The sequence below is a fragment of the Colletotrichum graminicola genome (assembly GCF_000149035.1).
Source record: "Colletotrichum graminicola M1.001 genomic scaffold supercont1.2, whole genome shotgun sequence".
Lineage (NCBI taxonomy): Eukaryota > Fungi > Ascomycota > Sordariomycetes > Glomerellales > Glomerellaceae > Colletotrichum > Colletotrichum graminicola.
In genome coordinates, this window is record NW_007361006.1 from 60,051 (window position 1) to 87,641 (window position 27,591).

The 27,591-nt window shown below is 55.0% G+C and overlaps 11 protein-coding genes across 11 annotated transcripts; 6 read left to right on the plus strand and 5 right to left on the minus strand.

Annotated features, from left to right (window-relative positions):
• Nucleotides 1-829: 829 nt before the first annotated feature.
• GLRG_00489 (Spc7 kinetochore protein) lies at nt 830-5,498 on the minus strand (the record flags this gene model as incomplete). Its single annotated transcript, XM_008091174.1, has 3 exons — nt 830-1,494; nt 1,550-5,231; nt 5,286-5,498. The coding sequence occupies 3 exons, from the start codon at nt 5,496-5,498 to the stop codon at nt 830-832; spliced, it is 4,560 nt and encodes a 1,519-aa protein (XP_008089365.1).
• Nucleotides 5,499-6,096: 598 nt separating this feature from the next.
• On the plus strand, nt 6,097-6,924 carry GLRG_00490 (ribosomal protein S17; the record flags this gene model as incomplete). The annotated part of the gene is made up of 3 exons (XM_008091175.1): nt 6,097-6,274; nt 6,533-6,771; nt 6,856-6,924. 3 exons carry the CDS (start codon nt 6,097-6,099, stop codon nt 6,922-6,924), a joined length of 486 nt encoding a protein of 161 aa, XP_008089366.1.
• An 811-nt stretch (nt 6,925-7,735) lies between these two features.
• GLRG_00491 (uncharacterized protein) lies at nt 7,736-8,790 on the plus strand (the record flags this gene model as incomplete). Its single annotated transcript, XM_008091176.1, has 2 exons — nt 7,736-8,245; nt 8,344-8,790. The coding sequence occupies 2 exons, from the start codon at nt 7,736-7,738 to the stop codon at nt 8,788-8,790; spliced, it is 957 nt and encodes a 318-aa protein (XP_008089367.1).
• Nucleotides 8,791-10,329: 1,539 nt separating this feature from the next.
• On the minus strand, nt 10,330-10,588 carry GLRG_00492 (uncharacterized protein; the record flags this gene model as incomplete). Its single annotated transcript, XM_008091177.1, has 2 exons — nt 10,330-10,428; nt 10,511-10,588. 2 exons carry the CDS (start codon nt 10,586-10,588, stop codon nt 10,330-10,332), a joined length of 177 nt encoding a protein of 58 aa, XP_008089368.1.
• A 1,308-nt stretch (nt 10,589-11,896) lies between these two features.
• GLRG_00493 (AT hook domain-containing protein) lies at nt 11,897-13,976 on the minus strand (the record flags this gene model as incomplete). Its single annotated transcript, XM_008091178.1, has 5 exons — nt 11,897-12,136; nt 12,194-12,364; nt 12,415-13,825; nt 13,877-13,916; nt 13,970-13,976. The coding sequence occupies 5 exons, from the start codon at nt 13,974-13,976 to the stop codon at nt 11,897-11,899; spliced, it is 1,869 nt and encodes a 622-aa protein (XP_008089369.1).
• Nucleotides 13,977-15,000: 1,024 nt separating this feature from the next.
• GLRG_00494 (uncharacterized protein) lies at nt 15,001-16,156 on the plus strand (the record flags this gene model as incomplete). The annotated part of the gene is made up of 2 exons (XM_008091179.1): nt 15,001-15,565; nt 15,687-16,156. The coding sequence occupies 2 exons, from the start codon at nt 15,001-15,003 to the stop codon at nt 16,154-16,156; spliced, it is 1,035 nt and encodes a 344-aa protein (XP_008089370.1).
• Nucleotides 16,157-16,829: 673 nt separating this feature from the next.
• On the plus strand, nt 16,830-18,160 carry GLRG_00495 (uncharacterized protein; the record flags this gene model as incomplete). The annotated part of the gene is made up of 2 exons (XM_008091180.1): nt 16,830-17,511; nt 17,634-18,160. 2 exons carry the CDS (start codon nt 16,830-16,832, stop codon nt 18,158-18,160), a joined length of 1,209 nt encoding a protein of 402 aa, XP_008089371.1.
• A 299-nt stretch (nt 18,161-18,459) lies between these two features.
• GLRG_00496 (uncharacterized protein) lies at nt 18,460-19,503 on the minus strand (the record flags this gene model as incomplete). The annotated part of the gene is made up of 4 exons (XM_008091181.1): nt 18,460-18,511; nt 18,567-18,946; nt 19,028-19,196; nt 19,340-19,503. The coding sequence occupies 4 exons, from the start codon at nt 19,501-19,503 to the stop codon at nt 18,460-18,462; spliced, it is 765 nt and encodes a 254-aa protein (XP_008089372.1).
• Nucleotides 19,504-21,749: 2,246 nt separating this feature from the next.
• On the plus strand, nt 21,750-22,301 carry GLRG_00497 (NUDIX domain-containing protein; the record flags this gene model as incomplete). Its single annotated transcript, XM_008091182.1, has 1 exon — nt 21,750-22,301. The coding sequence occupies one exon, from the start codon at nt 21,750-21,752 to the stop codon at nt 22,299-22,301; it is 552 nt and encodes a 183-aa protein (XP_008089373.1).
• Nucleotides 22,302-22,996: 695 nt separating this feature from the next.
• Nucleotides 22,997-24,211, plus strand: GLRG_00498 (ER lumen protein retaining receptor; the record flags this gene model as incomplete). Its single annotated transcript, XM_008091183.1, has 4 exons — nt 22,997-23,011; nt 23,071-23,155; nt 23,220-23,488; nt 23,549-24,211. The coding sequence occupies 4 exons, from the start codon at nt 22,997-22,999 to the stop codon at nt 24,209-24,211; spliced, it is 1,032 nt and encodes a 343-aa protein (XP_008089374.1).
• A 1,010-nt stretch (nt 24,212-25,221) lies between these two features.
• On the minus strand, nt 25,222-26,382 carry GLRG_00499 (uncharacterized protein; the record flags this gene model as incomplete). Its single annotated transcript, XM_008091184.1, has 2 exons — nt 25,222-25,783; nt 25,898-26,382. 2 exons carry the CDS (start codon nt 26,380-26,382, stop codon nt 25,222-25,224), a joined length of 1,047 nt encoding a protein of 348 aa, XP_008089375.1.
• Between the last annotated feature and the right edge of the window lie 1,209 nt (nt 26,383-27,591).

Here is a 27,591-nt window from a genome sequence, read left to right on the forward strand (position 1 = left end):
GGATGGAAGAGTGAAGGCGAGGTGAAGTGGCCGGTGAGATGGTCTTCCGGAGTTGAGACCGGCGGAAGGAAGGCGGTCAAGGACGGGCGGGGCCGGACGACGGAGACGGACAGCGGAGACGGACGACAAGGGCGGATGACAAGGTGACAAACCTGGATAGAATGTAGTAAAGATCAGACCATTAGGCGGTTCATCGATTCAAAGAAGCTGATCCCCCGTCATTCAACTCGCTCAGTATGAGTACTAGTCAATGGAGTACAAAGCAGCTGCTGGTATGCCGAGTATATCCCGAAGCAGACTCATGTGGTTTTGAGTGTCCAGAGTACTCTGCTTGCTGTGTAGCTATTCGCTGTCGTCGGAATAGAGGGTCCATAAATAATTGGCTTGAGAGCGCGGCAATACCAGCATCCAGACAGCCAAGGAGAGATGGGGCTGCCATTTAGTCTGCCTTCCCCAACCTCGAGAAAGGAACGCCATGACGGTCTCGTCTGGCTTTGCCAATAGATGAAGGGCTGCCTCGACCTCGTGGTTGATCTTGAAGGCACGGATGACGAATCGGTGTCGCGAGCGGCTATTGTCCCCCTCAGGTTTGTCCTCGTTATATCGGGCCGACACACTGAATGAACTTAGAAGAGATCATGCGGTGTACAGATGAATTCGAAGGGACATAACTACGACGGTGGCATATATATGTAATCAACGACGCGTAGCTAATGTGGTTTGCTATCATGCTCTGGGTATCCGCCACAAGCGCCATGGGCCGAAATCACGGCCTTTGAAAGGAATATTCCGCCATCATCAATCATTACAAGATAGAAATAGCCCGTTCCTAGCCCTGCTTCCTTCCTCTCGCCAGAAGCCTCTCATGAAGGTCGACGACCACATTGCTCCACGACGGCGCATCCCCCTCCCGAGACAACGCCCGATCTCCCAGATGCGTCGTCAAGAATTCTCCCATCTTTCCAGTGTTAAAGTGCTCTCCATAGACAACCTTGGCCTCGGGATGCAGGGTAAACTCGATGCCGTCAGGCTTGTTCGAACCGCGGATCTCGAGGACAATTTCCACTTTGGTCTCGATTTGGGGTAGAAGGAGGGATGACTTCACAGCAACGGACGAGTCCGACGTCCTGGCAACAGCCGTGGGAAATGTGATGTTGAGCTGCCGAATGTGGTTGGAGGTGCAATCAGCCATGTCCCATGCGGCACGAACCAGGTGGAGGAGGTCCGCAATTTTAGTGCGGCTCTGCGGCAGTCCACGGATGTGGTCCCGGATGCACTGTAGGAAAAAGTCCCTTTCGGTTGTCAACGGCACAGGGTTGGTCTCGCGGTTTGCAGCGATGTACCAAAGATCGATCCGCGAATTCTTCCGGCCATGCTGAAAAGATGCCAGATCGAATACCAGTTCGATTTCTTTTCGGTACGTCATCGAAATGGTGTTCCCGGAAACCCCGGTCACGGCCCAGCCATGTTGCTTTTCGAGAGAATCCACTCGCGCTGCAGGCCATGTTAGTCTTGTGGGGGTAAAAATGCCATCGCGATTGGAGCTTACCCTTGAGCGCACTGATCTCGCTAATCGACCAGCCCCGGCATTCCTCGCGGATCCTTTCCGCTTCCTTGATGTCCTCGTGGCACTGCTGCTTCTCCTGCTTCAATTCTTCCACGTCTTGTTCTGCCTCCTCCAATTCCTGTCGGAGCTCAGCAACACGCCGCGTCTTCTCTTCCACATCACTTTCGATGTTAGCCAAGTCAGACCTGGCGGCATCGAGCTCTTCCGGGTCGCAGTCAGCAAGCTCTTCTGCGACGGCTTGCAAGTTCTCATGCTCTTGTTGAAGGGCAGTGAAGCGTGTCACAATGGCAGGCAAGACAGAAGAGAGCAGCTTTTGCTGTTGATCAAGGACCTTGTCATCGGCGGCCATGCCCTCAGCGATCCTAACAAGGCCCTCTCTCAGACCTTCCTGGAGTTTTGTTCGCCACTCGTACCACATGGCCTTGCTTTCCAGACGAGCGTGAGTCTTGCTGTTCTTGAACTGGTTGTCAAGGATATTCTTGAAATCGGGCGTAGCCGACATGTACTCGCGGAACAGCGGTGGGTTCTCTTCGAAGGTCTCCGATTCGATCTCCCGAACGATGCTGCGGCCTTCAGAGATGTATTTCTTCAGCTCGCGACAGGAGTGTTGATAAAGCTCAAGCATTGGCACCGTGCAGGCACCGGCTACGACGCAGCGTTCCATTGACAAGTCGTCTTTCCCACCCAACAGCCCGTCCTTGAACATCTCTGGGGCTTGCGTGTGTCTTCGTTTGGTGGTTGTCAACTCCATGAAACGAATTGAAGTCATGTTCAGGAAGTCTTGCAAATGAATACGCTCTCCAGACTGTTCCTTCATGAGCTCGTCCTCGTCTTGGACAGGAGAACCATCAAGGTTCATCGGGTGAGACATTGTGTCGTCTTCGACGTCTTTGAAGCGACCGTGCGATTTTGGTGACTTGGCCGAGGTCGCCATTTTCAGAGGGGAATCGGAATGGGTGGGCGTGGCTTTCGATGCGGCGTCTTCATCCATGCTCTTCCGGGCTGACCGAGTCAATCTGCGACCAGTGGTCTCTGCCTTACTGGGCGGCTGTTGCAGCTTGACATTCTTGACAGGACTGCCTTGATGGCCCTTGAGCCTCTTGACGCCATCGTAGCCCTCGCCATCCTCATCATCGAGCTCAGCGGGCCGCTTGCCGAGTAGCCCTCTTGCGCTTCCGACATGAAGACTCTTGCGACTTCGCATGCGACTCTTCTTCGGACTCAAGCTCTCAATCATTTCCCTTAGGTTCAGGGTCGCCTCTTTCTCATTCTCGCCGCCGTCGGCCTCACGCTCGAGTATCTTCCGACCGGATTCTTTGTCTTCTTCTTCCTGACGGTCTTTGTCGATCTCTTCTTCGATGACTTGTGGGTCGGCAAATTTGACCCCTCGGTCCTTGCCGGGTACAAACTCTTTAACGGTCTCGCCAAGTGATCCTCTGCGGTCCAAAAGAGCGGCAACTCGAGGCGAGCCCAGTCCGGGCTTATCTGCACCGATACCGGAATGTCTGCGGGTTTGGGGAGTAAGGACGACTGTCGGGGTCCTTGCGCCGGTGGTCGGGTCTTGCTGAAAAATGCTCAGACGACTAGGCGCCTTTTCGGGAGAGGGAGTAGCAGGCTTCCTGACGGGTGACTTGGGGCGGCCTCGCTTCTTGAGTGACTGCGGCGTCTTGACTGGCGAACTATCGAGTGGGGTCTCGGCGACGGCAGGAGTGGGAGCTGCAGACTTTGGAGGGCTGGGCGTTCTCGTTCGGTCCGGGGACATTGAAGCGGCGCCTGCGCGTGGCATACTCTGGCGGAGACCTCTGCCCTGGAAAGGATTGAACCCGGGACTGCTTCCAATATCCGATGCTGATGAAGTGTTTCTCTTGACCGAAGCGGCAAGCTTTTTGGCAGGGGATGCAGGTTTGCCCAGCATAGCTTTGCTCGGCGTGTCAGGCTTGTCTACTTCCGCTTCCATGAGTTTCTTGGCAGCAACCCGAGCCTCGGGCGACTGGGGCGGTCTGATGATGCCCCCGACAGCCAAAGTCATGTCCATACCCGTCGTGGTTTCCTCGTGATCCGCAGCTTGGGAAGACGGCAGAATCCGGCCGACGGGAATGGTCATGTCCATTCCCATAGTCGCCTCTTCCTGCTCAGGCGACCGATCCGCTGAAGGCAAGATCTTGCCGAAGGGGACAGTCATGTCCATGAGCCCAGTCGCTTCCTCTTCATCTGCAGGTTCGTCTTCTGCCGAAAGGATGCGGCCCACGGGAACAGTCATGTCCATGCCCATTGTCTGGTCGCCGTGGAATGTGTTGTCTGAGTTGGGCAAGATCCGGCCGACGCCGACCGTCATATCCATGTCCATGATTGACTCTTCTGGGTTGTTACTGGAAGTCATCGTTCTCCGGCGCGTCTGTGCCGTGCCACTCTTGGTGTGCGTCGGCAGCAAACCACCAATTGCGCTGGTGAATTCCATCGACATGTCCTCGTTATCGTCCGGCGCAGCGAATAGATGGCCGTTGACTTTGGATCTCTGGATACCTCCAACTGCTTGAGTGAAATCCATGGTCTGATCCTCGGAGGCTGTTTTCGCCGATGCTGACTGGCTATTGTTCTTCGACAGAATGCCTCCCAAAACACGGGTAACATCCATGGACATTTCCTCGTCAGGTTCGATACCTTGAGACGTCTTGTTGCCAAGGATTCCCCCAACAGCGGAAGTGAAGTCCATGTCCATGTCCATGTCGTCCTCCTCGTCATCCTGAGGAGGGCTGTTACGGACAAGCGGTTGTGGCTTAACGTTCTCTTGATCCTGACCTGCCTCTGCTTGGGGCTTGTCTTTCTTGATCCACCCGAAAGAAGGAATCACCTCCTCGTCGTCACTGTCATCGAAGCCCAGCCTTTGTGTGCCAGCATGCCGTGCAGCCGCTCGGAGTGCATCATCCAGTGTGTCATGGTCATCGTCCGTTCCGGTGGTGCGCGAAGACATGACCGATGCGCCAGTGACCTCGTGGTCATCGACTGTCATCATCGTGCCGTCGTCATCAGAGTCACTATTGGAGTCCGATGCTTCTTCTTCTTCCTCGTCGCCGACATCCTCTACAGCATCTGGCGGCTCCGAGTCGGAACTGAAACCGGTCGCCATGGTGTCTTCCTCGTCTTCTGTAAACTCAATCAGAGGAGCGGTGGAGCTTCTTCTACGTTTCTTCTGGTGCAGCTCTCGCTGGTTGTCTGGTGATTGCGGAACAACATCCTCTTCCTGGTCTTGTGGTGTTGACGGACGGTTTGGCGGTGCTTCGTCGGAGCTGCCTCCGGCTGATGAACTGCGGCGCCTCGAATCGGTTGACGATGTCGAGTCCTGCATGAACTCAATCTCGTGGAATGTATGAAGGGTGGCCTCGGCTGCAAATGACACGCGACGATTGGCGAGAGATTTGCGGCGCGCGTCTCTGCGCTCCCGCTCCTTTGCCGCAGCCTGTTGTTCCTCCTCTGTGCGTAGCGCAATCTTGGATCCAGAACCAGTGAGATCGGTGCTGCCTGTTGTCGTCGGAGTGCTCGCCCTCGGCGGACCGAGATCGATGAGGTCTGCCCCCCGTTTGCGGTGTGGCGGTATCTCGGGCAACAGAGGCATCGTAGGCTTCAAAATCGATCGAGGCGGGGGCCGTGAAGGCACTGCCAGGGACTGTGTATGTGTTAGGCGCGGGTGCGTGTGACCGGCAAGAGAGAGCATACTCACAGCTCTGCGGTTCCCATTTCCGTTCTTGAGGGTATCCAGGCCTCCGGGACCAATACTCTTGCTTCGCGACTTCTTGCGACTTTCAGCAAGACTACTACCCACGTCAATGGTCGCGTTCTCTTTGTCACCATTCTTCCTCGACAAACTGGTCGCTCCGATAGACCTGCGTGTCCGACGCGTCGACGGTAGGGTCGTATCACCGAGCGAAGCCATATTGAGTATCGGGGTTTCTGGTGATGAGTAGGGCTTCAGATCGAGGAGCTAGGCGTGCGCATGTCACTTGTTCAAGTATGGGTGTGTGAGCGCGACTTGCTTGTATCGATGGTGGCGTGAATACCTATGCTAGTTCCCCCCAAAAAAGCAGGGTGAGTGGGCTGTCATGGGTTGTGTTTACGTGCGGCAGGGGATCTGATTGGGCTGTCGGTAATGATGTCAACAGACGCGCTTTGTTGCTGTGGCATCAAGCTGTCACTGCAAATGGGGGGAAATTCTGATGCAGAGAATTGCTAGCCACAGGAGAGCTGCGCCACAGCCGTCCTCGACCAGCCAGAGTGGAGGGGCAGCTTCTGCCTGAGGCTGGGTGAGGCGGAACTGTTCAAGTGTGGCTGAACCGACTCCGGAAAGGAACGTGGGTGTTTTTGGGGGGTCCACCCACCTTTCGCTAATTTTTTCGTGCCCTAAGCTGGGCCACATCTCTTGCTCGTCACTCGATTTTTCCGCAGCTCTGGTTGAAAGCGGCTCAGCATCAACGACTTCTAACCTCAACAGCACCCACCCCGCCCAGTCGACCCGACCGCATCACGACGTCAAGATGGCTACCGAGTTGACCGTCCAGTCCGAGAGGGCTTTCCAGAAGCAGAAGGGTATCTTCCTTAACCAGAAGGTCAAGGCGAAGTCTGCTCGCCCCGGCAAGAGCGGCCGCAGATGGTACAAGGACGTTGGTCTGGGTTTCCGCACTCCTGCCACTGCCATTGAGGGCTCCTACATCGGTACGTTTGCGAGCGAGAGCGATTGAACTTGTGTTGGAGTTTTGCGCGCGATGGACGGACGGAACATGAGCACGACGAAATTTCGCAACGCCCTCGGGGGCCGTACGCAATCAGCAAACACACGACCAGTTGGGAAACGAACTCGAAGATAAGAGGAGGGGGCCATGCGACGATTACGACAAGGAATCACCACGCGCTGCACGTCGGGAACGGAGTGAACTGCAGAAGATACAGTGGCTAACGAAGGATCGTCTGCAGACAAGAAGTGCCCCTTCACCGGCCAGGTCTCCATCCGCGGTCGTATCCTTACCGGCACCGTCGTTTCCACCAAGATGCACCGCACCCTCATCATCCGCAGAGAATACCTCCACTACATCCCCAAGTACGCCCGTTACGAGAAGCGCCACAAGAACCTTGCCGCCCACGTCTCCCCCGCTTTCCGTGTCGAGGAGGGTGACCAGGTCACCGTTGGCCAGTGCAGACCTCTGAGCAAGACTGTATGTTACGAATATATACCACAACGGCCGCTGGTCAAACCAGGGCTCTCTCGCGGGAGGCAAGTTTACTAACGTCGAATCCAGGTCCGCTTCAACGTCCTGCGTGTCCTTCCCCGCACTGGCAAGGCTGTCAAGAAGTTCAGCAAGTTCTAAATTGGCTCATTGGCATTTACGGCGTGACTGCGGTGTGGGTTCTTCATTACATACCGGATGGGAGGTCAACAGGAAAACTGCATCCACATGATTGTGTTATAGATGCAGAATCAGAGACCAAATGAATTCGATCAGCCAAACATCTCGGGTGTGAACTAGAGGTTCTTTTTCTCTGGCTGTCTTGGGCACACGATGGGCTTGTGATTTTTGCGGGAACGGAAAACTGCGATACGCCTCAGGTCGAATGAACGAAAAAAAAATGATAAGGAATGGTTGGGCGTGTAATGGTTTCTTCGTGATACAGAGTGATATGCTGCCTCCCAGTGCCCCTCTTCCCTTACGTCTCGTGTATTGCATCACGCTCTGGGACGACGAATTTACCAACTGCTGCCCCCAGAAGGGTGTCCTAGTAGCACAGCACGTTCTGACGAGAACTCTCGAGTGTTTCAACTTGCCTGATTCCCCAGAATGGAATGCGACGCCCAGTATAGAGTTTCTGAGCTGTACCCGTCCCGCAATGGGAAAGCCCAATGATTCAGTTCAATAACATTATCAGAGCAACGTATTTGATGCGGAGCATAATGATCGAACCCCCAAAGTGACAGTGTTCAGTACAGTGCTAACCCAATTATCACACAGTCCTTTCGTGTCTTTCCAAGCATCTGATTGGATCACAGTCGGCCACCTTGAAATTCTCCCATAGCTTCAAGTTTGCGATAACCAGAGAGCCACCAAGCTCCCCAGACAACACCCCCCGGGATCACCCAAGAGCTCCCAGCCTTCCTTCACTCGAAAAGCTCACATCTTCTCAATGGGCTGGTTCGACGGCTGGTTCGGGTCCGGCGCGCCCGCGTCCGACAACCCGCTCAAGTCGCTCGACCCGAAGCTCCGCGAGTTCCTCGAGCGCGAGTCTCCGGTCAAGATCCAGCAGCAGCAACAGGCCCAGGACGCCCAGAACAGGGCCGCCGATGCGGCGACGCACGCGCATGCACATTCACAACAGGACGCCGCGGAAGCAGTAGCTCGGCCAAAGGTGCCCAAGGAGAGCCTGTTCCAGGACGGGCGGTATGCGCACCTGTGGAAGACGTACCGCCCGTACTCAGAGATCGTGGCCGAGACCAAGACGGACCACGAGAAGCTCGTGGACGTGCTGGATGGCTTTAAGCAGCGGAAAAACAACATTGGCAGGGCGGCGCTCGAGAACTGCGCGATCCAGCAGGAGGAGTGGGTGAACTGCATGAAGAACGGCGCCTGGGAGGACCAGATGCAGATGTGCAGGCATCAGGTGCAGCGGTTCGAGAGATGTTATATCGTGCAGACGGTAAGTGTCCCCCCCCCCCCCCCCCCCCCCCCCCGGGACTTGCTCGTGTCACCGCTGTCGGCGGGAGGGGTTCATGATCACTAACGCCCCGCCACTAGAGATTCCTCAGGGCCCTGGGCTACCATTCCGTCCAAAACCGACCGGCGCAGGTGGAGGAGGACATACAGATGCACGCGGACCAGCTCTACGCGCGCATGATCGAGCAAGAAAAGGCGGCCGAGGCGGCCAAGAAGGAGGGCCTCCCCGTGCCCAAGTTTGATCTCGCGATACCCACTTCGCCGTCGGGCGCGGGCCCCGTCGCCCCCGAGGTGAAGCCCAGACCGGACCTGGAGAAGTCGTGGAAGGAGCGGCTGGAGAAGCTGCCGGAGGCGGAGCGGGCGGCCGAGGAGGCGGCGCTGCGGGCGGACCTGCAGGCCAATGCGGACGTGGCCAGAAAAGTGCAGAAGCTATGGGACGAGCAGGAGAAGGAGAAGGAGAAGCGCAAGGCGGAGGGCAATGCCACGATTTTCGATCGCATCACCGGGGTGTTTGGCGGCGGCAAGTGAGAGGAGCGGTGATTGCTTTTGGTCAGTGTCTACGGTTCATCAGGGGGGTGTATCACCATCTCTGAGATGGTCATGGTTCCTGAGGGCAATTGGCACCGGGCCGTGTGCTGCACACAGCGGGTTGTCGAGGTCGATGCCAACGTCCTTGATTGTGACGGTTTCGGCCATTGTAGAAGTGACTGTAGACTACCTATCTTGTACTTCTAGCAAAAGCGTTTTTTGGAATGCAAAAACAAAAGGAGCCTGTTAATGGCATATTCTCCCTCCAGTCGAAGCCTCTCAATACTCGCAATGGGGGAAGGATTTATTCAAGGCAATTCGTCGTCCGTATAGTCACCTGTTGGTACAGAGAATCGACAAAGGGAGGAAACGAGAACGTTGCTTGTGGACCCAGCATCACGATGTCTCACGGCCGCGGTTGGCTCCAACTGGTGGCCATATTATCAGACGGCGGCCTGAAGTTGTGACGTACAAGTACATTGACAGACTTTCATGAGGCGGGCTGAATCAACGCAGTCCGTAATTCCCTCAGCAGGGTCAGCGTGGCTCAGCGCACTCCATCCCATCTCGTACCCCAACGAAAGCGCATCAGCCCATCGGAGGAGTGCGGGCACACGGAAACCCGAGAGCAGAGAGTCCGCGTTTTCGATGGTGCTCGAACGGCGCGATCAGCGATTTCTGACGCGGTTGCAAATTCGACGAGGGGGAGGGGGGGTGGGAGATGAAGGGGGAATTGGGCTCGCGGTCGCCCGCCAGTAGTCAGCTGTAACCAGGCTCTTTCGCAGAAACCCGGAAACCTGACAGGCCACAAAGACGGTTCTCGAATACCTATGGGTTGCCGCGAGTGGAGAAGCTGGAGCAAGCGCCTGGACGTGGTGTGATCGAAACCGCCCCCCGCCCCTACAGCAAATACGTGTGATAGTGTGAGCTGTCGTGCCTGGCACACTGGGAAATGATGTTTACCGGGCAGTGGGGATTTTTGTGCAGTGATCGTCGCCGGTAGAAGGCTCGGCTCAGCTCTTTTTATGTCTTGTGCCGCGGAACAATTCATATGTCTGGTGGATTCTGCAGCCGCACTCGCTTCGCCCAGCGAGGAAAGAGAGAGAGAGAGGGAGGGGGGAAAGCCATGGAGAGCAGTCGTCGCACGCCAAGCTTTCCATGCGAGCGGGTAGATCTCTTGGCACACACTTGGCAGCCCCCCCCAAGCCTCAAGCCTCTAGCCTCAAGGGTCTCGCATCCTCAACTACATTCATTGTTTTAGTTGCACGTCTGAGAGCTATCAGTGTTGAGGGCGAGATCGGATTGTACATTATTCACATGGGATTTTTTATTTATTTCGATGATATATCCAACCCAGCTCTAACGGCAGGGTAGCTGGTGGTAATCCAATTCGCCAAAAACGCCACGGGGGGGAGGGCACGGGTTAGTCACCGATGCGCGTTGTCTCACTCAGCGCCCGCCCCCTCCTCTCCCCAAAAGCTTGTATTCGTTTGTCCATATCTTCCAATCCACTTCGTCAAGTCATCCTCAAGCACATATCTAGCAGCAAGACTCATCGCAGCCGCAGAGACCGCAGCAGATCTCGCAACCGGCTTCCTCACCACCGCGGAGGCTCATCTCGGGCTGGGGCTCGGCGGACTGTTACGACAGCATGTTAGTCGGTGTTCTCGTGTTCCCTACCAGGATGGCCCGAAAGGAGCAGGAAGAGGGAGAAACTCACGGGCTGCTGGGTGACGATGCCGTTGTCGACGGGGACCTCCATGGGGGCCTGCTGCTGGGGAGCCTCGGGAGCGGGCATGTTGTCGGTTGCGAGAAGAATCTGAGAGGTTGAAAAGAGAGGTGATGGTCTCTGGTATACGATCTCGAGAGGCTTTTGAGTGGTGTAGATATATATGCGTAGACTGATCTTGGATAAAAAACATTGATGGGAAGATGTGCTGTCCTCTCCGGTCTTATGTACTCTTTCGGTCCGCACAAACCCAACAGACCTCTGCTTGTCAACCCTCTATCCACTAGGCTATTCCCCGTGCCAGACTGGGGCAGTCGGCGGCCGAGGTTTCCTAACCCGTTCCCAACCAAGGTCATGCACGAGGGCTCCCACGCTCACGCCCGCTTATCGCCGTCGCATGCTCCCCACCACCCCCAGAAACAACACAGAGCCACCCTTGATTATCGGATGCAAAAAACCGCAACTATAGCACCCCAAACACCCAATCAGTCGCCGTCGCGCACCGTCAGCGCCTTGGTTTCCTTGCCGTTGGCTGGCCAGGAACTAGGGGTCAGGAGAGGGAGGGTACGTCTGTAGCCAGGTAGGGCAAGTATGCCGCCCCCCAGGTACGTGTACGTACAATGTAGTAGAAACTTTGACGATGGATCCAGGAGGTGCCGCACATCCGTGCCGGGATGTTCATGACACGGGGCGTGCGGCTGATGACAGGAACAATTGGTGCGGAGGGGCGGACAGCGACGCCAGGTGAAAGTTACCCGGCCACCGCCACATTACACTACAAGAGAAGCTGGGACACTCCCCGATCACGACCATGCCAACATGGCAACGACGCACGCAGGAACGACGGAGACCTCCGGGGAGACTTCAAACGAGGCTTGCTAGTGACGTCAAATTGGGAATGGACATCTCAAAGTTCGAGACGCTCGCTTAGGAGATTAGGCGACCATTTGGTTCCAGAACGTCATCGGCCTGATCGGCGCTCGCTTTCTATGCAGTGGCTGGCTATGGGGCCGGCGAAATGTCCTCGGACTGCGCTGCCTAAGGTATTTCCCCTCTTGGGAGACGAGAGTGCTTAAAAACTAGTCACCTACTTCAATTTGAGGATTAAAGTTTGCACTTAGTGCGCTGTTATTACCCCGTCAATGGCAAGCAAGGGAGGACAAGACATTGTCATCAATTAGCCGAGCCGAACGCAGACTTTTCCAGGATCCCCCCCCGGCCAGAGGCCTCCCGTGCTATCCTCGCCTCCCGAGCCTGTCGTAAGTAACAAAGAACAACAAACCGCCTCGAGGAACCTTAGTCGTGACATGGCCGAAACAAACTGGCATTGTGTTGGCTGAGAAGCTCTCCCCTCCCACACACACACCTCTTTGCCGCTCATCTGCCTTCGAGAGCCACAGCAGCTCGTTCAAGCAAAGCATTAAAGTCCCTGATCTGTTTCAGTGTCCCCCCTGCACCGCTCTGCGAACAAGCTTGGTCTGTGATCCTGGATATCAAAATCTCAAGGTTGGCCAGCTCTGCCGTCTTCTTCTCGGCTGGGCCAAGCTCAGGTGCTGCACGACCGCGCTCCACGGCCAGGTCGATATCATGCATCTGCGAAGACAAGCTCAATTGGTTCTGTGGGCACACGTTAGAGCTGTAAGGCTGAGTTAGAGCGCGGCCGAAGGGGCGTACCAATGCTTCCTCCGTCACCTTTTCGTGCTTGGCTCTAACGGCATCCTTCCGAAGTGCCACCTGATCCCGCTCGGCTCGGATCCGCATGACTTCGTCCCGAAGAGCGATTCTCTCCTTCTGGACGCTACGTACTCGCTTGCGCAAGCTGTGGAGTGCGTCGAGGAGAATAGTCTAGACTGGGGTTAGCAATGGCAACCTGGACTCAGATACCTCACACTGACATGCTGGAGAAGGCGGGTTTTCAGCTCCTCCCGGTAAGCCTCTAGGGCTCGGAACTGCACTTGGTACTCCCTCTTGGCGGATTTATCCTGGGCGTTTCGCCCACCCTCTTTAAGGGTATCGAGACTCGTCTCAATCATCTCGTCACACACCTGAGTCAGAACATCGACCGTGTTGACTCCGCTACGTCCAGCAAATGGGATGTCCTGGTTGAGCACATCGGCGTCGTCCTCGTCGCCTTCCGCGACTTGCACTCTTTTTGTAAATCGCTGGACGGGGATAGTAACCGACTCTCCAGCTTCATCCGCTCCTGTCTTCTTCTTGCGCTTTGGGGCCGCCTTCGGCGAAGTGTCCTTGGCTTTGGAAGTTCCCTTTGGCCTTCCTTGCTTCTGTTTCGCTGGGCTCTTTTTTGTCTGTTTTTTCCGTCTCTTGGGTAATGGCTCGTCGTGGTCCTCGTCATCGGCTATAGTCGAGTCTGGTTCAGGTTCAGGGGAAGGTGGTTTGGGGCTTCTGCGTGGTCGTTTCCGTCCTAGTCTTTGGGCTGCCTCGTTCGTATCCACTTCTTCTGCCAAATTTTCGTCGTGATCTCGCTCTACTTCGTGTACTTCTTCTACAATTGTTTCTGGTTCCGGCTCCACCTCTGATGGGGATACTGGCTCAGAGACGGGCGCTGTCGGCTCTTCCATTTCCCCATCTTGACGGTACGAGAGCTCAGGAGATCCTGCCGTCAATAGAGACCTGACCGTGTGATCCGGCGAAATGCCATCCGGAACATCCTCTGCAGATGCGGCAGAGTTCCGACTCCCGCGGGAGCTGCGCGTGCCAGCTGTATTTCTCCGTACTTTGCGCTCTAAAGGGGAGGATATCGGAACGGTCTCGGTTTCGTTATCGCCGGGTGAGAGTGCTTGCTGTAATCTGGCACTCGATACGAGAGCACTGCTAGTCACGATTGTGCGCCGTCGGCCGCTCCCCGGCGCATCCAAGGGGCTTTCTTCCACTTCGGTATGTTCCCCCGTACCCTTCCTCGACACCGGCGAGACGGGCGGCGCAGACGCAGCAGGCCTCGGCGGCAGCAGGGACTCGACTGTCCCAGTGTCATTTTGTTTGACGACGGCGACAGTAGGGCTTCTGGCGGTTTGCGCGGCTGCGAACTGCGCGGACTCGGTAGAGGACCCTTCTTGGAGCTCGTAGGGGTCGTCCTTCCCTGAAGGCTGCCGCGAGGTCAGACTCGTATCGTTCGTCGCTGGTATCGCCGACCGCGTCGCATCAGTGTCGAGTCTCCGTCTCTTAGCAGACGTGTTCGGCGTCGTTCTGGGTATCGGTCTCTCCGGGCTGTTCTGGGGCTCGATCCCGGTTGCTGTGAGGTCGTCGCCAAAGTCCAATTGGAAAGAAACATCCTCAACCTGGCCATGTCTTTGAATTGTCAGTTGTAATATTCAGTCAGCAATGGTTGGGTTGTCCTACCCAGCGCCTCGCATGCGCTGTTGCATGCGTTCCGCCCGGGCTGTCAAATGTCAGTATTTCCCTTAGCGGGGTGCTGCACGCGCCGAGACTCACTGGTCATGATCGCGGATTATAGAGACGTGATTAGCGCGAAAGTGCCCGAAAAGTGATCCAAATATGGCTGGGAGATCATCGAAGCTAGTTTGTCGTCGAGGCCGGGCTGTTGTGGTTCACACGCAGAGCTGCCAGCTTGAGCCGATGGAGACAAATGATTACTACAGTAGAGGGGCGCGTCTTGATACCCGGCGTAACACGCGCCTCCCCTTTACGCCATCCATCCCTGTAGCATCCCTGGTGTGGTCCGTGCGTCATTAACGACCAGCTCCGGACTCCCATGTTTACAAGTCCGCTTCCCAACCTGTATGTTGACATAACAAAAGTTATTGTAGATTGACGGAAACAAGCTATGGCATAACAATATTATTGGTTTGGTGGCTTCCAATCGCCCCTTCTATTTCACCCCCCTTTTCTCTCAGGATCATCTGCTATGTCCATGTATAAAGTGCGACCAAGGTATCGTTGCAGTCAAAAATCGTATTCCAGGTTCTTTAGCCAAGACTCCATATGGCTGCCGAAACATGCTCATTTGCCCTGTCCTTTTCTTTCGATTTGGTCTCTTGCATATTGATCAGTCGTTTTTCAGGACAAAACGTCTGTTGTAAGAGCGTCTTGGAAAGATACATTATTACTCAGACCGCTCACCCCTGCGAATATCTCACTGGTATTCTACGTGTTCTCAACCCGAGGAGGCAAAGCGGTTGGTTGATTATAATTTATCAGAGCTCAATACACCTACATCAAACTTTCGCAGGCCCTCATCAACATCATCTTGGTTTAATCTTCTAAATGCATTTTGCCTTCACTCATCCTCTCGTTCCTTCCTTGCTGTGAGCCTTTGCAGTTCCTTCCATAGCACCTACTCTCATAGCAAACTCAATATCGGGCCTAGGGTAAGACCGCATCGTCTGCAGCATCACATCCTCAACCACATCGGTCACTTGACCGGATTTTGGTATCAACTCATTTGGCTCTCGGCACCATTGAGCCGTCGCAACTCATCCCGACACAAAACACAACCAACCACTATGGCGGAGGTTGAGGTAGCAAACGAGATCATCAGAGAGCTTCACCCAGCTTGGGACGCTGCTCTGGTGGTCGTTAACGAGAAGTTGCGCAAGAAGTTTCTCGTTTCTTTTCAAGTTCTGAGGATTGCTTCTGAATATTTCAACGCCCTTTTCACTCGTGATTTCCAGGAAGGCATCAGGACCAAAAATGGATCGAAGCCAGACATTCGTCTGCATGAAGATAGCCCGGATGCAATGGAGGTTGTTCTTTCCATCCTTCACTACGCTTATAATAGTGAGTGGTATACAATGAGCGCTGAGCGTTTTGCGGACATTGCTGCCCATTGCGATAAGTATTGCTGCACTATGTCGCTCGCGCCGTGGATGGAGAGATGGCTTGCCAACTTCAACCGCACTATCGAGCTTCGAGATATCGGACACCTCTTGGTGGCCACTTCCATCATTGGAAAATCACAGGCTTTTGAGAAGATTTCACGGTTAGCTGTGTTACAACTGCCTCTCGACTTTGACTTCAGCTCTTGGCTTGGAGACCAGACGTCGGCCAATCTTTCGGAAGAGGTCAGCAGTAAGTACACCGTAATATGATAGCGAACATATTTGATTTAATCTCTAATATTTCTCAGACTACATAACTTCGAGGATGAAGGAAGTTTCTCAGCGCCTCTATTCTCTCTCACAGAACACAGTGTCCGACTTGGCGGCAAACCAATCCGACATCGGCTGGATGCACACTTCCCGCTGCCGCAAGTGCTTTCTCGTTTACGAAAAGAGCCGGTCATCAAAGTGCCCAGACTGCTCATCAGTCGAAGGTGAGCAGCCCGGCGCCAGAGACTACCAAGTGTTTTGCTGTTGGAAAACACGCGTCGCAGAGTGCACGGTTATCTTGACGAAGCACCAGCTCTACCCGAATGAGAAGACCTGGCGAAAGTGTACAATTGGCGAGATAGTCCGCCGATTCAACATGGTCCGGGAGACACGCACTCAAAAATGCGTGTTTGATCAGCAATGTCCTCTGAGGCAGCGATTGAGAGAGCTGGATGAGGCGGTAGTCGATGTTATTGGAAGCATTCAGGGTCAGGAATTAAGTTCTCTCGTCACGGACAAGCTCAACACTGACTTCGATGATGATGGCAAGGGCGAGTTTGACGCCAGTTAAGACTGGAAGGCTTGTGGCGGCTGCTACACTTAACTATCTCTATTAGCCGGATTTCATCGTTTGGGCCTTGAGCATTGACTTTGATATTAATACGGCAGTTCAGCAGCAAAGCGAAGGGAATTCGAATAATTCTCGTTGAAACTTATTTGAATGAACTGTAGACGGCAATGTCGCAAAGCTCACGATTTTTGCGATTCCGTTCTCTTCTTGGTCCTTCCTAACATTTCTCCCGAAACCCAGCAGGCAACAAGGAGAGAAGAGACAGCCTCCGCATGCATTATACTTGCTCGATTATGAATGGAACATTGTTTGACACCGAAAACTTATACAATCGTACTCTCGTTGTAAAAGGGTGCCTATTCGAGAAAAACCATCTGCCTGACTGCTTAAAGCATAGCCCAATGGCACCAAGACATATTTCTTTTTTTTCCCCTCGGGAAGGCAGGTTGCATTTCCATCACAAAAAGGTAAGAGCGGCGCCTTTTGATAATCTCTGAGGGAAAGAAGTCATCTAAGATTGTACACACCTGCCTTCTGAGGTTCCCTGCCTGCCTTCCCCCCGCATGCTTCCTACTGCTGCCTTCATGTTCGCGACAGTATGTAGTCTATTCCTTCAATCTTTACCACGCCGTTTCCAACTTCTCAAGTTGGCTTCTTTGCCCCCGTCCACACCATGGCTTCCCATCATGACGCGATCGATTGCAGCTTCGACCAAGGAAGCAGTGACGACATCAATCCACCACCCGACAAGAGCACCGCCAGTGAGGAGATCAGTATGGCCACGGATACGCACACCACACATGCCGAGCCCATATACCCCGCTGGCGACCTCTTCGTCAATTTACTCAGTCATGAAAATTCAGCCATAGCTGGCTTTCAGCTGTCTTCAAAAGTCTGCAGTGTGGCCTCGAAGACTATTGCCACATTGATCGATACCACCTGCGGCACCCAGGACGGACGCAAGGTGGCCAGACTCTACGACTGTGTAAACCTTGAGGTGGATGCCTTTCGATGCATCTTCTCCGTCTTGCACTACACGAACACTAACACCTATCGGCATCTTCCAGCCAAGGACCTCTTGCAAGTTGCCAAAGTCAGTGCAATCTTGGACTGTGGCAAGGCACTCGCACCGTGGATATGTCTGTGGTGTGACTCGATACGCCAGGAAATAGCCGGCCACGACCAACCGAAGACGGAGGAGCTGGGCATGCTGTTGAGTTCGGCAATCACCTTCAAGGCGGAAGAGGAGGTTGCCAAGTTGGTGGCATTTGCTTCCCATCACCTTCCCATGAATTTCCTCGAAATGTGGGCGAGAAGCCAAGATCTCAAGGATTTACACATGAACAAATCTCTTAGTAAGATGCCAACCTTACCCCCAAAACCTTTGATTTTTCTTTCCCCATACCTTCTTCTCAGATACCAGATACGTGGCATCGAAACATAGAAGCTTGCATAGGCTGATGAGTTGTGACTACAGATGGATTGCACTTGAATGTGGCGAAGTTGTTCGCTTGCACCTTCGAGCTTATCCACTCCATTGATGGCGTCTTGAGTAGCCGAAGCCAAGTGTACACCACCGGCCGCAAGCTGTGTCCAAGTTGCGGCCGACGGCATCCCAGCACTGCCAAAAAGTGTCACCCATGCCACGAGATTATCCTTTGGTCGGAACTCTGCACCAAGCAGCATCGTATTGGCGATTATCTCAGGATTCTTACTGACAAAAGGCTGTGGCCCCTTAACGTCCTTTTCAAGGATGACACATCGATTTCGCAGATTGTGCAGCGGGTCACTAGCATGTCACTCAATATCTCGCATGCTTGCGGAGGCGGAACGAAATGTCCCCTGCTTGTCCACATCAACAGCCTATTGCCCAAAGTCAAGCACGCCGTGGACGGGGCCGTCCCAGGCGTAGAGCAAGGAGGGAAAGGCAAAGTTCAAGGGGATTGCGGTGGAGACAATGGTGGTGATGCCGCCGGAAGCAGCAACAACAATGTTGCTAACTGAGACGGTGTGCGATGCGTGATGCTAGAGGGTTGTGATGAATATTATGGCGACAGAGAAGCTACTGAATGAGATAAATCACCAGAGGCACTGAGGAATAGAGCACGACGTCAAAACTGCAACCTTACTGCCGGCTTTTATTTGCCTGCTTTGCTGAAACCAGAGCCTTGGGTATCCCCTAACGCCAAATACGAACAGACACACTTTGGGTTTATCGCGAACTGTATGCCCCCATTACACACCCTGAGCGTCCGATAAGTTTCTGCATCAACTATGAAGCCCGTACATTTCCCCATGCTCCCTCAGAGCTCGTCGTTGGGAACCCACTCCATCTTGTTGTCGATGAATTTGTGGCTGGGATAGCCGTTAGATACGTGCAGCGTGGAGTTGCTGTCTTTGGGAAACTTACTTGTTGAACTCCTTGTCCGTCAAAGCCTTCTCTCCGTACTCAGAAATAAGCATCTCCTTGTACTTGTACGGGATCTTGGCCTTGACACCCTCAAAGACGGTCTCCAACAGTGGGTCAAGGTACGTGTTGCGGTCCTCGGCGGTGACGTCGATGAAAAGGCCACTGTCCATGTCGATCCAGCGGGCGTCGGCCTCGTCGGCCTCGCCAACGGCGTCCTTGGCCCGGTGGACGTAGTTGGGGTTCACCTCGAGCTGGAAGAAGCGGCCGTCTGGGATAGAAGAGTACTTGTAGTAGTAGGTCGTCATGTTGTAGTAGGCGGCGAGGAATCTGATGCCATTTACTGTGACTTGGACGTCTGCGGTCGAATCCCAGGGGAGAATCTGTGTTATTAGTATTTTGACCCGGACGAGGGTGGGAAGCTTTTGAAGCATTGGTCTAGGGGCAAGGGATGAGAAACGAACTTGTTTGTTCCACCACCATCCCAGGAGGGAGCCATGAACAAGCCAGGTCTGGACACCCAGGTCGTCGAGCATCGTCAGGTAGGTCTGGACCAAGACCTTTAGGGCGTCGCGCTCAGCCGTCTCATTGAGCGGCTTGGAGGCGAAGCGCTCGTCATAGCGTGAAGAGAAGCTGTTGAGGATCGGTCAGTACGATAATGTCCAGTAATCTTCCATGTTGCAGGATATAGAGTTTCGGGATAGAGGTTCATCCCGTCGGCGTTTCTCGTCTTAAAACCAGGCAGGGCGATGCGAGTGAAGAATTCGACAACATACCTCGCTTCGCGGAAATAGCTTGCCGGCTCGTTCCGCGTCTCTTTGTCTACGGCCGCCGCCGTATTTACGGAAGTGGATGAAGCCAGAGACCTGTCTTGGACCGGGGTAGCCTGAGCTAATGTGATGCCGGCGACGATTCCCGGGAGGAGGCGTCCGATATGCATCTTTGACTTGTTGGTTTTGGGCTCGCGAGGAATTGGCACTTGTTGTTGGATTCCCAGAGTGACCGCCTCGGGTTCAAATAACGATGAGGGCGGCACGGTTGTTTCGTATGTTGGACCTGGTCATCTGTCTTCCCGTTTGGCTGGGCAAAACGTCATAGAAGGCGCAGTGCAGGGCGAGAGCACGTTTGATCCTTCCACCCCAGTTCCTGCGGCAACAAATCCAGAAAGGCGTAATGAGTTGAGCTGACAGTGATGCCAAAGTTTCTCGCGCAATGAATCAAGTTAGGTACTGAAGGAGGTCTCTTGAGAATAGTGCACTCTGGTATGTATACCAAAGCAGAGTCAAATAAATGTATCAATCGAACCAACAAACAGCCAGCCAGCCAACGGCCCAAAGGGGGACCCATTTGCTTTTTCTACACATCTCTTACGCAACAGCCCTTGTACCGCCTTCGACCACCGAAAGACCTGATGCGTACTCCGTACTTCCCGGGTGATGAGGGAGGGACCAAAGGCGCCCTGCTAGGGTGCAGGGGGTGGTGGGCGGTTGTCCGACGCAACAAGACCGGCGATGTAGGTACGCCTTCTCGCCCCGCTATCGAACGGGAAGCACGCGTGAGTGATGAACAAAAATTGGCTTCCGGATTCCAGCAGCGAGCTGCAAGCCCCCAGGGGACACCCCAGCGATTAGAGTAAAACCCCCACCATCGGCAATGCGGCATTGGGACAGGCAAGCAGCTACCACCAACGCATCGCCCGGTGTCTGAGCCGTCGCCAACGCAGGGGCATACCGTATCCACTCGTATGATTGAGAAAACGCTATACTGCGAGCTAGCTGTTAGAAGTGATGGGCTAGCTGTATATATTTAGCGCAGTCTTCCTACGCTCAGCTTTCTTGAGAAGGCGGTTAACCTACCCGCCCACCATCACCAGCCAGCCAGCCAACTAGCCTGCCTAAACTCTGTCATAGCTCACTCCCCCAACCCATCAACCAACTAACTAGCCCTGTTTCTGCCAGCACACTAAGCCCTTCTCAGCGGCTGTCAGACCCCTTACCGATTAGCGTTTTCTCAATCTCACGAGTGGATACGATACCCACATAGATCGTTCTGTACTGTAGGGAGTGGGGGCCGGGATACCCGGCCGATGAGGGAACGCGTCTACGAAATAGCTGGGCCGCGTCATTGATTCTTCCGCTGGCGCTGCCGTAGGTGCCGACCCGTTGCTCCGCACTAGAGCGATCGAGACTGGCCCTTGCCAGGAAGGCTTCTTAGTTCGATCTGCCTACATTCCGGGGCCTTTTTGAAATGGTTGTTGCGTGTCCGCTGACGACGTCTGCTGGACGAGACGGAGGCTCAAAGGCACCTGAACCGGTAATCCCCCCGCTGCGGGTATCTCCCAATATGAAAGAATATTCCCGAAAAAACATACCTAGTTCGTTTGGACCAGGGTACTCGCGTGTTTATGTCACTTCGGCACCTTTGCTCGCAAACGGAGAGAAGTTACAGAATGTCCAACCTGCTTACCAGGGTTGACAGCATGGGAGACATTGCATGCTTCTATGAAATCGAACTGTCGTCCTAATACCAACTTGTGTGAGGGGCCAGGAGCGAAACCTTGCTATCCAGCCTCGATTTCAACCCTCGGTGGCAATAGAGTAAAGTAACCCTTTCTTACTTTTAACACGATTATCTTCCTTTTTAGTCCTGCACAACAGCTCGTAAGTTCTAGAGCCAGACTGTCATACCCTCACTTGAACGCAGAAGAAGAGAAGAAGATGGACTGTCACCAAAACCCAATTAGAAGCTCATGACTAGGCCCGACCTTGGAGTCGGCTGCTGCCGAAGTTGCAGCGTTGCCAGCAGTTCGCGTGTTGAGCTAGACGAGCCATCAGAACCGACAGCACCATCAAATAACCTTCAAGGCGAGCTGACCTGGCCTCCTGTTGGATGGCTGGCGTCTTGGCAGGCACACAGCCCGGACAGCCCATGGGGAAACCAAAGGCAAAGCAGTCACAACGCTCGGCCGGCCACCAACGGGACGGGACTCGGAAGCAAGCCAGACAAAGGGACGGCCTATCTATTTACGGCCAAGGCCCCTCCATGACCACTCTGCAACACAACATCAACCTGCCAGATCTACTCTGCCGGAACAAGATTCCCCTTGCGCCTTTAAAAATAGGCGTCCCGAGCTGGCGGCACAGCTCCGCATTAAGATTAAAAAACAAAAAAGAAAATAAAACAAAAATGGCAGCCTCCAACTTTGCCCAAAGCCAATATCCATCCGAGGCCTTTGTCGAGAGCTGCGGCGCAATCGCCTTCGACCTGACCAAGGAACCCGCAGAGGTCTGCCTGCTGCGCTACTTAGCTACGGACGAATGGCTCCTCGCCAAGGGCAGGCGCAACTGCGACGAGTCGAGGCACAAGGCGGCGTTGCGGGAGGTCCTCGAAGAGACGGGCTTCCGCTGCAGGCTTCTGCCTGTCGACATGGCCACGCGGGCGCCGGGGCCAGATGACGATGCCGAAGCACCGGACGCGGCCACCGCGCGTCGAGCGATCACGGACCCGTTCATGTTGACGACGAGGAGCCTGGACGGAGGAGCCGGGGTGAAACTCATCTGGTGGTACGTCGCCGCCTTGGAAGGTGACAGCGTGACGAGGGAGGGCACTGAGGGAGGGGAAACACAGTTCGAGGCTAGGTTCTTTAGCTGCGACGCAGCCGTTGAGAAGTTGACTTTCGAGTCTGACCGCGAGGTCCTCAGGAGGGCCATTGACCTGATCAAAAAGACGACCTTCTAGTCGCAGCAACCTATCCGTACCTGTTTCGAAGCTGCTCAAGGGACTCTCGTCTCCTGCCCCGCCTGACACTGCATTTCTCGATTCGGCATAGGCTTCGCAATGCGTGCAGCAGGTTGACAGGCAACGACCGGGGAAATCCACGTCCTCAATGGCGCTACCCCCCTCAAAAGAGGGGTTACATAAGCGACCCAACAATCCCTTGGGCCAATCAATGGCCTTAGTCGCGGCGCTACGTGACTGGGGGTCCGGGCTGTCGTCACCTTCCTTCAGCACAGATAAGTCTCAGGCTCAAGCTGATAAGGCCAGCTGGGCAGCTCCAGCTGAAGGAGTGTGGCAACCCGCGCGGCATATGGCTGGATCGGGAACCTGAACTGACAAGCTTCACCTCCGCATTCCACATTGAACATCCTCAGTCTCGACTGTTTCTTACGTCGTGTTGCCATCCTGCTCCTTTCCTTTCCAAGCATCATTGAAGGAAACCGACACCACCCAGAGCCATCATCCGAACATAACTCCCCTTCCGTGGGCCAGCTCGCCGCCTCGTTTGATGTGAAACGGAGCGGCCGTCACCCCCCGTTCGTTGCTGTTTGTTTGCGTGTCGCAACCGCACCTCCCGAGTCCTCCCCCCTCCTCATTACCTACACACTTTCCGATAGACCGGAATATACTGCACGCTCGACTTCCAATCCAACACCATGACTGCGTGGAACGTAAGTGCCTCGAGGCCGACAGTCGTCCTCCGAAGCCGCTAGCTGACTCGCTCGTCCAGGTGTTCCGATACATAGGAGATATCTCCCACCTCCTGTCAAAATGCATCCTGATGTACGCGATACACCGCAATAGAAGTGCTGAGGGTACGTTAACGAGACCGTACGAGTGAACCGAATCGATACTGACCGAGTATGTGTGCGCGCGCAGGCGTCTCTCTCATTACCCAGGGCCTGTACGCCATTGTCTTCTGCACACGCTACCTCGATATATTCACTGCCCAACCGCTATGGAACTTCCTCTTCAAGCTCTTCTACATATCGTCATCTTTCTACATCATCGCAGCGATGCAGTGGATCTTCCCTCGCACCAGAGAGCGTGAGATTTCCTGGAAGGTCGGAGCCGGTGTCTTTGCCGGCTCGTTGCTCTTGTCTCCCTTCGTCATGCTCATCTTCGAGAACTGGTGGAGCTTCCAAGTCGTAAGTCGCCAGGTTGTGCTGTGGTCTAGAGCCAAGTTTTCGTCAACTTACACCCGTCAGTGGCTTTGGGACTTCTCCCAGATACTTGAGTCCGTCTGCGTCTTGCCCCAGCTCCTCCTGCTCCGGCAGACGACCGTCCCGACCGTCATCGACTCCTTCTACCTCCTAACCCTTGGCTCCTACCGTGCCTTCTACCTCATCGGCTGGATCTCCCGCGAGCTCGACATCAACGACAAGGCCCCGAACACCGTCTCCGTCATCTTCGGTATCATCCAGACGGCCCTCTACGTCGACTTCGCCTGGGTATACTACACCCGCCAGCGCGTCAAGCTCCGCAACGGCGGCGTCGTCGACGCCGATGACATGCGCCGCGGCTGGTTGCTCAACAGGATCTTCGGCAAGCGCATCGATGTGCAGTCTGACGACGAGGAGAGTGCACCGGCGCTTGGCGACAACGAGGGCCAGGCTCGCCGGGGTGGCCGGCCCAAGTGGGGTGCCCGCGGCATCTCCGTCAGTGCCGACGATGGCGTCCTGGACACCGAAAGGGACAACCAGCGCCGGGCTGAGGAGCTCGACGGCGTTGTTGACCCCGACGCCAAGATGCAGGACCCCGATGAACTTGCCCGTGTACTGGACGATGAGGACGACGATGACCCACGCCACGCTGCCGGTAGCAGCGGCGCGCCCAACGGAATCAATAACGGTTCGGAGTGGCGCACCTAGACTGTGGATCAGGAAACGGCTTCTCTATGAGCAGGCATGTTGCGCTGCTGAAGTCGGTTGAACAGTGGCTCTGAGATAGACGCCGGGACGACGTGCTCGGATAGCGACAAACGATTTAGCGATGAATGGACTGAGAGAACGCACGAATGCACGCATTCGTGCCATGAGGTTTCCTGTTGGGCTTAAATGCCCGGCAAACAGTGTCTTGATGTCGAATTGACTATCCAACGGAATCTAGGCATGGTTCTCACAAAAGCTCGAGGGGTCGTTGTACGTTTTCTGTTGGATTCCAATACAGAAGAAGTGTGTTTCCAGGGTATGTGTAAATATATATGTGTGTCATATAAGATGCTATGCATTATTGTCTCCTCAACTTCTCGCCACGTATATACTGTCACCCCCTCTTTTGCTGCGCACATGATGGCAGCAGGTCACGCAAGGCTGGTTGGTTGATCCAAGCCTGGGAAGGTATGGAACCTCGAGCTAACCAATCCGAAATTGCCCTTTGTAAAGGGCATATCCCGTTTACCCCCTCACCCCCCCTCGCCTTTCCTGAGCCGCTGGCAGCCCAGAGAGGTTGGAGGTGATATGCCTCGATCCTTCCGCCGTGGCTCGTAGTCAAATCTGGACGCGGGCCTGAAACCGCTTCCGCAAGTCCTCCCGTCGTTTTAGAATGGAGGGTGGTCTCCAAACACACCTCCTCGAAAAAGAAAAAAGAAAACACTGTCCGCTGCAACGATTCGTTTATGCTGCTGCCGCCGCCGCCGTTGCTGTTGTCGATGCGCTGTTTAGCACCAAAGCTGCATGTATCCAAAATAACGCCCGTGGCCCTAAAGCCTATCAGGAGCCTACCCTTTGCCCTCCCCTCAGAAACAAAGACCTCGTCAAAGGAATCTCCTCGATACGTTCAAAGAAAAGACTTTCTGCTTCAGGGGTTTCCCTCCCGCAAGTCCATGGTTTCTTTCTTTCTTTCTTTTTCGTTCCCCGGGTTTTCTGTTCTCTTTTTTTCATCACCCAGTTGTAACAGTCACGTTGGGGGCGACCTCGATGTCCCCCCCAAGCGCTAGAATCTGCTCGACGGTCGTTATGCGCGTCCAATCGCCGGTGAGCACCACGCTGTCGACGTCGAAGCCCCCGGCCGCCGCCGTCGCGTTGACCCCCGTCGCGTTCTTGAGGTGGCAGAACTGCGCGGTGCCCTTGACGAGCGCGACGCCGACGCAGATGCCGCCGCCGTCAAGGAAGACGTCGTCGCCGACGGCATCGCTATACCCCTGGTTGTACTGCGCGCATAGCGTCATGCAGGTAAGCATGTCCGGGACGGTCATGACGAGGATGTCGCGCAGCTGCGGGTTGATGCCCTGGCGCTGCGGGTAGAAGGTGTTGCACAGGATGTCGAAGGACATAACCTGGTCATTGTTGAAGCGGATGGGCGAACCTGAAGCGTCATAGGGCGTCACGCTCATATTTACACCCGGCGTCGGCTGGGGGCAGTACGGGTTGATCGGGGCCGGTGAGGGGACGCCAAGGATCTGGGTAACAGGTTGGGGCCCGTTCGAGTTGCCGCCGAAGCGTCTGGTGAAGGCGCGGGGCTATCCGTCAGCCCGAGGCTGAAGAGGAACGGGCGGAAGGATGGCCGAGGAGAGAAACAAGAGGGTTACAAGAGAAAACCTCGTTCGTCAGACGTACCGGTTGGCTAAACCCAGCGCCAAACCGACGGCGATGGCGACGCCGACGATGATGATACCCAGTGCCATTGCGGCCCAGAACCGAAACACGGTCAGGCCCAAGATGGTTCTTCTCGGCTTCCCGTCGTCCGCTCTGTCCCTCTCGAACCTCTGCCTCCAGCCCGCCACCATTCCCTGCTGATGCCGTTCGGGATCCAATGGCGCCACTGCCGGCGCCGGGTTGCGCCGTCCGGCGGTCGGAGCGACAGGCGCCTCGGAGCTGATCCTCGATTCCGGGTACGGTGGTGACGCATATGGGAGCCCTTGGAGGTGGGCGTTCTGGGGATACGAGTGCTGTGAAAACGACTCGATCTGCCGAATCTCAGGCGAGTCTGATGGCGATTGGACGTCATGGCTCGGCAGCGACGTCGGGTCGTTTGTGATGGTTCCGGGCAGGGGCCGCCGCTCATGGGCCGGAATCATGAACTTGTGCTTCTCTTCTTCCATGCTGGCATCGCAAGCCACGCCCGTGGCGGGGTGTGGAAGACCTAGGGGGAGGGGAGAGTCTCGGTTCGCCTCGAAGCCAATGCCGGGTTTGGCCTCTGAGTCTCCTTCCCTCGCTTTCTTCCAAGCCTCTCGCTCTCTCCGTATAGTGTTGTTTCCCCAAGGATGCCCAGCAACTCACTGATGCATGCAGGATCCCGCGAATAGGATTCGACAAGACCACGGGCCGTGGCTGCAGAAGCTTGTGTTGCCTCGCTGTCTCTCTTGCCGAGGGGGGCGGAAACAGACGTGCAATTACAGGCGCGTCAGGGCCGTTCGTTTCGATCGACGCTTCAGTCGTACGGGAAGAGAGGATAAGCCTGCGATAGGGAAAACAGACGAGAAATGGGGAAAAAGTGCCAAACAGATTGACGGCAAAACAAGAGATGGTGGGGGAGGTAAGATACACCGGCAGTCGCTTAGAGATAGCAGCCAATTCCCTGGAGGTGCAATGTATCCAGGAAAGGAAATGCGACGTGGAGATGGCGCGCGGTTGTCAGTCTGCTCAAGTACCTACACTACTACAATTAGACACCCACCGCTTCTCGACTTTCTCGCCTCTCTTTTAAACGCTCCACTCGGAACTCGTTCCTTTTACGTAGGTATCCCAGGCGATTCCAATGGGCAGGCAAGTGATTCTTCGGTCTGGGGCGGCGGGGGGACGAGGAAAGGGTCAAAAGCTGGGCACCTAGGATATAGGCCTCGGGCGTACCCCGGACAGGGGCAGATGAGCAGCGGGTGCAGTCTCCTCTGTTCCCATCTCTTACTTCCTTCTCACTCAGCAAAAAGCGATTTTTAGAGATGTGGCTGTAGCCGATATAGTACTCCGTTCAGTGGAACCAGATGACATGGGTGCCATGGATGGGAAAAATGGGAAAAAAGGCGGCGTGAATCTGCCATGACGAAATCATGCACACTTGAACCCCCCACGAAAAACGAAACAGTGTGTGTGCGCGTAGGTACGGTATGTCCAATGCAGGCTCGCACAATGTGCAGCGGCCCGGCTGCTTCTCGGGCGATTGACAAGAATCAAGATTTAGTGCGGTCTTGGAGTCAGGTTTGACGAGTCTTGGCCTTTGGTTCCTCAGTCGGCATTCGCAACCGATGATCATGCCATGCAGGGGGGCGGCTGCAATACCTACACTACTCACTCGGGGGACAAAAAAGACCGCT